General features: G+C 39.0%; 1 protein-coding gene across 1 annotated transcript in view; it reads right to left on the reverse strand.

The window, feature by feature from the left end:
- The window catches only part of LOC128693170 (MAM and LDL-receptor class A domain-containing protein 1-like), a 63,330-nt gene extending 60,698 nt beyond the window's left edge, over window positions 1-2,632 (reverse strand). Inside the window, exon 1 of the mRNA XM_070089543.1 lies at window positions 2,446-2,632. Within this exon, the coding sequence (XP_069945644.1) occupies window positions 2,446-2,632 (187 nt within the window). The remainder of the gene's footprint in view (window positions 1-2,445) is intronic.
- Between the last annotated feature and the right edge of the window lie 5,740 nt (window positions 2,633-8,372).

Raw genomic sequence — 8,372 nt, forward strand, 5'->3', positions numbered from 1 at the left:
TGGTAAACAATGCCAGACTGGCTGGGTAGGGAGGCCGCCCCGGCTCACACCGTGCGTACACGTCCCGGACAAACTACTATTCGCGAGTCAACCTATGAAAAGCGAGTCCATGTTTATATGAAAATACCCCTATGATTGGCGAAATTTACGATTGCTGAGAACTACGAAAAGCGAGGGACCACTGTATATACTCTGGGCACGGTGTACATTATTAAGAAAAAAATCATAAAAGCAGATCCCTTCATAATCATAAGTATGATCATCGTCAATAAAATCATTAGCTAGATAACCCCAATCAAGATTAGACAGGTGTTCCCTAAGTCCATTATAATCGGCAGAACGGAAATCAGGGATTTTTTCTGTATTATCATTATTCTTGCATTCCCAGTTAATGCTAAAAGTGATGGATTTGTGATCACTTGCGCCAAGCTCTTCAGTGAGCTCCAGATTATTTACGAGTGTTTTCTTATTTGACAAGACTAGGTCTAGCAAATTATTACCCCTGGTAGGCTCTGTTATGCACTGCTTCAGAAAACAGTCCTGAACTGTTTCCATAAAGTCACTGGACTCTAGATTACCTGTCAGAGAATTCCAGTCAATTTGACTCAAGTCCCCTACTATCAGTATGTTATTGTGTCTAGAAGCCCTAACAATTTTGTCCCAAAGAAGTCTCCCTCTATCGTGATCCAAGCCAGGAGGTTGGTATATTACACCTAGAATTAATTTTTCTTGACCATCTACAAACTCTACCCAAACATATTCTGTTACTGTTCTATCTATTTTTATACCTGTTTTTATGCAACAATTAATATTTTCTTGAACATATAATGCAACTCCTCCCCCCTTCCCATTACATCTATCCACATGAAACAACTTAAACCCTTGAATATTACACTCAGTAATCATTTCCTGACTCTTTAAATCATACCATGTTTCAGTTAATGCAATGATATCAAAGTTCCCAGCACATGCTACCAAACGTAGCTCATTAATCTTATTTCTTGCACTTCGACTGTTAGCATAAAATACCATCATATGTTTTTTCTTCTGCACATTTTTCCTATTCATCTTTGCTTTTACACAATTTCTGAAATTATCATTACCCAGAGTTACTCCATGACAGTTACTCTTAAGATTCTTAATATCAGAGCATAAGTCAGTATATCCATACTCATTATTTATCATTTCTAAATCCATACCTCTAACTAATCCTAGTTTAGTCGTAACAACCCCCTCAACTGAGCTAGCAAGAAAACCCACACCTGCCCTGGATAAGTGAACCCCATCCCTGGCATACATGTCATTTCGGCCATAGAAGTTGTCCCAGTTGTCAATGAATGGTACTGCATTATCATTACAGTGTTTATCCAGCCAACAATTAATACCAATTGCTCTGGACAACCATTCATTACCAACACCTCTTCTTGGGAAAATGCCACATATAACAGGGTGCCCCCCTTCTTCCTAATTATGTCTATAGCTGTCCTGAACTTTCTAACTAAATCCTCACTTCTACGCTTGCCTACATAATTGCCTCCAGCACTGAGGCAAATAATAGGATTGATCCCATTACCGTTCATGATGTTGTCAAGCCAGCTAACAATGTCCTCCATCCCAGCCCCAGGAAAGCAAACCCTCTGTCTCCTACTCCTGTCCTTCAAGCAGAAGGCCCTATGCTCTAATTTCCTGAATTAAACCTGAATGCCTTCTATACCCTCCACAGGTGCTGTATAATCCTGCTGTATAATGTTAGCTATACAAGAAATCACTCTCCTCCCTTTTTGTACTTAATTCATTAGGTACCTTTAGCTCTTCTTGAACTGGCTCATGCTAGGACAGGCTTTGACATGTGCAGGCAGTCCACTCCAGTCCTTTATTGCTATACAATAAAGAGTGTTTGAAGCCTGACCTACTACATAAAGGGACTGCAATATTGAGTTCACTTCCCCTAGCACCATACTGGTTTTAGTTTCCAACCTTGACAAACTTGGCAGCAAGACATTCAGGACACTGCTTGTGAGCAGTGTTATTAGATTTAACTGAAGTTGCTTTACTCTGTCTTAAACATTCAGCATATTCAGTTGTTGTAATTCATCCTGGTCTACATGCACTCTTGTACCCAGGTCCAGGATGAATCTCACTATTTTGTTTTTGGTGATTTGTATTTTTTTTGTTGTTGTTAAAGCAAAGTACCATGAACAAGAATAATCAGTGACATTATGTATACAAGAGCTAGACATGGGGTCCTGCGAGCCTCAGTAGGTAGACATTGCCTGTCTATAAAGGAACTTGAGCCAAGCATTTGCTTTTTTTTACTACAGTGTTCCCTATCAATTCTCCTGACTTGCTTGGGTCAAAGGGAATTCAGATATTTCACTGAAGATACTGAAGTAATGGGTTCCTCATTACACTGGACATTAGAAGTATTTACCCTTTTCAGTTTACTTTTCATGCCAGAGAGTATGGCTTTTGCTTTCCCGAGGTGTAGTGATAGTCTGTTGTCTACTGACCATTTGCTGTAGGGCTCTAGTGCTAGTGATACATTAGTTATATCTTGTGGATCTTTACCTGAGACTAATAGAGCACTGTTATCTGCATACAACAGAAGCTTAAACTTGACACTGATGAGCATATCATTCACAAAAATAGTAACAGGCCCAGAATACTACCTTTGGGAACCCCACATGCTATTGGCAGGGGTTCTGATTCTGTATTGTTGATCTTGACAATTTGTTTCCTGTTGCTGAGGTAGGACTTACACCAGTCTACAGAGCCTATACCAGCAGCTTGTAGTTAACTGTAATATGTTATGGTTGACTATCAGTGTCTTTTGCAAGTCTAAGGTTACCATACCTACGAGAGATCCACTGATGACATTCGAGTTCTCAGGTAGTCCATCAGATTAATAATTAGGGAAGTGTTGGTTAAGTAAGATCTCCTGAAACCTCATTGGTAACTATAGAGAATGGTTTTGTCATTAAAATGCTTAACTACTTGACAGTACACTGCTTTCTAGAATTTTGGACATCACACTAAGTAGGTCTGACATCAGCCTACAGTTGCTGATATCAGACTTACTATTTTTCTTGAAGACAGCATTAACTCTGGCCTCCTTGAAACCCTCTGAGATGGTATTGGTGGGTGGTGATGCACAAATTTATTATGTGCACATTGGGGACTGGCAGTTCAGAGGCACCATCTTTCAGGAATTTGACTGGAATGTTTTCTGGCCTGGTGGTTTAATTGGGCTAACTTACTTGGCTCTTTTCACATGAAGTCACAAGCTACACCTACCAATTAGCAACTGTTTGGGTTGGCACCTTTATTACTGTAGTAAGTTTTAAACTTATTGGATTCTGTGTTAATGGTGTTCGATGCAATTGGTAGTTTACTTACTAAAGTTGATGCAACAGTTGTGAGGAATGAATTGAAACAATTTGCCACTTTAGTTGTTTCGTGGCATACCTCATTGTCGATATTTAGCATTATGTTGGCTCGCTCTACAGGTTTATGGCTATACCCCCGATGCTTTTAGCAGTTGCCAGAGCTTTCTGGGAGTGTTCTTGTATTCTTCGATTTTTGAGCAATAGTGCCTTGTCTTTGCTCCTTTTACAAGCCTCTGCACTCTGTTCCTTACCCTTTAAAATTCATTTAGTGCTGCAGGCTTCAGGTAGCGAGTTCCAGATCTTAGGACCTTTTATGAGCATTGAGTTTTTACACAGGTTGAGTCAGACATTGGAGATGTCAAGGAGGGTTTTGTGTCTTCTTGTGTTATGCCTGTGTCCTGCTGCAGCTGTCAGTGGTACAGTACTTGTGTACTATATGCCATGTTCTCACCCCTATGTGGACCTCTCTGTCCATTACTCTGACTCCATTTGAACAATGCCCGGCTGACTGTAGACCGACCCGTGAGATTCAGAGCAGGATAAGGGGCAGACATGCAAAAAGGTTGGGTTTCATCGTACTCTGCCAATACAAGAATAACAGTCCATCAAGTAGTGTCATTGCTACCACAATTCCTTGTGTCAAACCCCCAGTACACGGCTATCAAGGAAAGGCTTCAGAGAAGGGTTTATATTGGAATTGAATGCCCTATATACATATATAAGAGGCACAGTAGTATGACTGCATATTTTGTATATTAAGTAAGTTAAGCTTTTGAAGAGTGGGGGAATGTGTTATCTGGCACTGGAAAGCAGCTTGATATATAGCAGTTTTATAGTACTCTCTATGATTTACATTAATTTTGCTTACGTGCACTAATAATTTTACATCTTTGTCTTTTCTTATATTTCATCACTTTGTTTTGTGCTGTATTGTAATTTAATTAGCTTGTATGACTTGCCTTGTTAGAACTAGACAGTTATATTTTTGTATTGTAACTTGTACAGGTTGACCATCACTAATCTGGCATCATCGGGACCTGTAGGGTGCCGGATTAGTGATTTTGCTGGATTACAAAGTGGTTAGGTTAGAATACACTTAACCCATTGGTGATATTTACACATCGGTGATTTCACCCATTTTATGCCCTATTTTCGGGCCATTACATTGTTCCATTCTACAAAACTCACAGCTATTTCACTAGTATTCCTTCTATTCTGTCGACTGAGTACAAGAACCCACCCATTTATCTATTTCAACTACCCAATAAAGTGGTTAGAAATTGGTAATTTGGCCAATTTCACATAAATTTTAAGAGATGCCAATTTCAAAATAGGGTCCAGAATAAACAATGCAGGCATTCCTGGCACTAAAATAACATTTTCTCTGTTCATTAGTCACGTCTCCAGGCTTCCCATTTTGAATTTTTATTCACACAAAAAATAGAAGAGTTACTGTTACACAGACTACTGCATTATTGTAATAGTTATATAAATAATGTCAATCCATTCATGATTGTGTATTGTGTATTATGTAGTTGGACATGTATTGGGCGGTGACATCATTTGTTTACTCTTGAACATCGGCAAAAATCGAACGTTTCCACTACTTTGAGCTCAATTTTAAGGTACTTTCCTGCATGAAACCAATCAAAATTATATCTATTTCTCGTTCTATCAAATGAGACCAAAAAAACAAGAAGACAACCATACAAACCATACAAAAATACACCATAAAGTCGCTGTTTTACACCAAAAATAATCACCTTTTTTTCTCATTATGCACTGCTTGCTGTGGGATTTTTTTTTTTTATATAGTGCACACTTGCTACACAGACCTGTTTTCTCATATGTAGGCTCAAATTTACCAGGCACAGCTTATCTGAGTGAGCTGAGCTCATGGCGACCGACAGTGGCTCCAAAGCCACCTTATCTTTTATGGACAATGTATGGTGTATGTGCTTTACTCAACGAGAAGCATTTCTTATATTCGTTGGAACCATAGCTAGGGCTAAAAGTGAGCTGGTTATAACAATAAATGGATTGGAATGACTTGTGCAGCAAGTAGTGCCACCAAACAGTAGCGGCAGGTTGGTGTGGCGACCCCGGAAATTTGTAATTATGCTACCCGAAATTAGTGCCAGATTACTGATGGGACCAGATTACTGATGGCCAACCTGCATCTGTTCTTAAGTTCCTATTAACCCTTTGACTGTTTTCGACGTATAAATACGTCTTACGAGCCAATGTTTCTGACGTATATATACTCAATAATTCTAGCGGCTTCAAATCAAGCGGGAGAAAGCTGGTAGGCCCACATGTGAGAGAATGGGTCTGTGTGGTCAGTGTGCACCACATAAAAAAATCCTGCAGCACACATTGCGTAATGAGAAAAAAAAACTGATCGTTTTTTTGGAATAAAGCGCCGATTTTGAGGTGTATTTTCGTATAGTATTTATCGTTGTATTCGCGTTTTCATGGTCTTAGGTGATAAAATGGAAAACATATTACAGAAATAGAGATGATTTTCATTACTTTGACAATGAAAACGACCTTGAAACTGGGCTCAAAGTAGCGGAAATGTTCGATTTTTACCAATGTTCAGGAGTAAATAAATCACACCACACGTCCAATACACGTCAACTGGGGAGTCTAATATTCTTTCACTAGTGCACTGATATTACTTATACCATTTTTACAGTAATGCAGTAGTCTGCATAACAGTAAATTTTGTATTTTTTTGTATGAATAAAAAATCAAAATAGAAAGCAATAATAATATAAGAGGGGCCTAGAGATGTGACTAATGAACAGAGCATATGTTATTTTAGTACCACGAATGTCTACCTTGTTTATTCTGGACCCTATTTTGAAATTGGCATCTTTTTTTAGTTTGTGTGAAATTGGCCAAATTGCCAATTTCTGACCACCATATTGGGTAGTCCGAATTAGTAAATGGGAGGTTTCTTGTACTCAGCTGATAGATAAAATGGAGTTCTAAAGAAATAGCTATGAGTTTGGTCAACTGGAACAATGGAATTGGCTGAAAATAGGGCTCAAAGTCGGCGAAATCGCCGATACGCATATGTCGCCGAGACCGCTAACTTCGCGGGAGCATAATTCCATGAGTTTGCGACCAAATTTCGAACTTTTGGTGTCATTACCATCGGGAAAAGATTCTCTATCATTTCATAAGAATTTTTTTTTTTTTTTTTTTTTTTTCAAAAATTTATCGACATAGAATGACAGTTTCAGAGAGGGGCCTGAAACAGTCAAAGGGTTAATACTGTGTACTAGACCCTTAAGCAATAAAAAAGTAAAATTAGAATTTTTTTTTTTTTTAAACACGTTGGCTGTCTCCTACCGAGGCAGGGTGACCCGAAAAGAAAGAAAATCCCTAGAAAGAAAATACTTTCATCATCATTCAACACTTTCACCTCACTCGTACATAATCACTGTCTTTGCAGAGGCACTCAGATATGACAGTTTAAGTCAGCCTCCAAACTGCCAGTATCCCAGACCCCTCCTTTAAAGTGCAGGCATTCTACAGTGGACCCTTGACTTACGATATTAATCCGTTCCAGAGAGCTCATCGTTAGACGAAATTATCGTTAGTTGAATTAATTTTCCCCATAAGAAATACAGTGGACCCCCGGTTAACGATATTTTTTCACTCCAGAAGTATGTTCAGGTGCCAGTACTGACCGAATTTGTTCCCATAAGGAATATTGTGAAGTAGATTAGTCCATTTCAGACCCCCAAACATACACGTACAAACGCACTTACATAAATACACTTACATAATTGGTCGCATTCGGAGGTGATAGTTATGCGGGGGGTCCACTGTAATGGAAATCCAATTAATCCATTCCAGACACCCAAAATTATGAAAAAACAAAATTTTTACCACATGAAATATACATTTTTCTATATAGAAAAAGGATATATGCACTATACAGTGCACTCCCGACTTAGGATATTAATCTATTCCAGAGAGCACATCTTGAGACGAAATTATCGTAAGTCAAGTTAATTTTCCCCATAAGAAATAATGGAAATCAAATAAATCCGTTCAAGACACCCAAAAGTACGAAAAAAAAATTTTACCATGTGAAATATATATTTTCCTACACAGAGAAAGAAGGATACATGCACAATATATATATGTATTGTGCATGTACTAGTGTACTAAATGATGAATAAATGACACCTTTATTGAAGATGTGGTGATGAGTGATGAGACACTATTTGTGTCCTGGGAGTGCCTTTTCCTTCTGAGTAATGTAGGTCCTGTTTGGCATTTTCTTCCAGAACAGGCCTTATCACACTGTGTATGCCACTACGATTCTTAAATCTTTCAAACCAACCTTTGCTGGCCTTAAATTCACCAATATGAGCACTAGTTCCAGGCATTTTTTCCTGTTCACCTGGGTGATAGTCGACTGGTGTTGGTCGCATCCTGGGGGACAAGATTAAGGACCCCAATGGAAATAAGTTAGATAATCCTCGATGGCACACTGACTTTCTTGGGTTATCCTAGGTGGCTAACCCTCTGGGGTTAAGTGTTTCTTGGTATTCTCGATAAGCCACACCAACAACAGTCTCTCCACACCTTCGAGTACTACAGGTGACCATGGTGCAGCAGCAGCTGACCGTGGTACAATAGTATTTGAATAGTATTTCTCACCCTTTTTACCACAGGGTTGGCACTAGAAGCTTTCTTTGGGCCCATGGTGGCTTATTTAGCAGTTACAAGCACTAAAAACACTGAAATAATACAAAATTTATCGAATGTATGCATGCAACTGTCCGCCCTGGCTTGTAAACAATGTCACACTAGCTCAGCTGAGGCGCTCAAGCCAGACGGCCACGTTCGAGATGAATGATGTAAGTCGAGTTTTTCAACATAGGTCGGGGTCAAATTTTTACACTGATAAGCATCGTAAGTTGGGGGTCCACTGTACTATACTGTACTAAATGAAGAATAAAT

The sequence above is a fragment of the Cherax quadricarinatus genome, chromosome 28, assembly GCF_038502225.1.
Source record: "Cherax quadricarinatus isolate ZL_2023a chromosome 28, ASM3850222v1, whole genome shotgun sequence".
In the NCBI taxonomy this organism is placed as follows: domain Eukaryota; kingdom Metazoa; phylum Arthropoda; class Malacostraca; order Decapoda; family Parastacidae; genus Cherax; species Cherax quadricarinatus.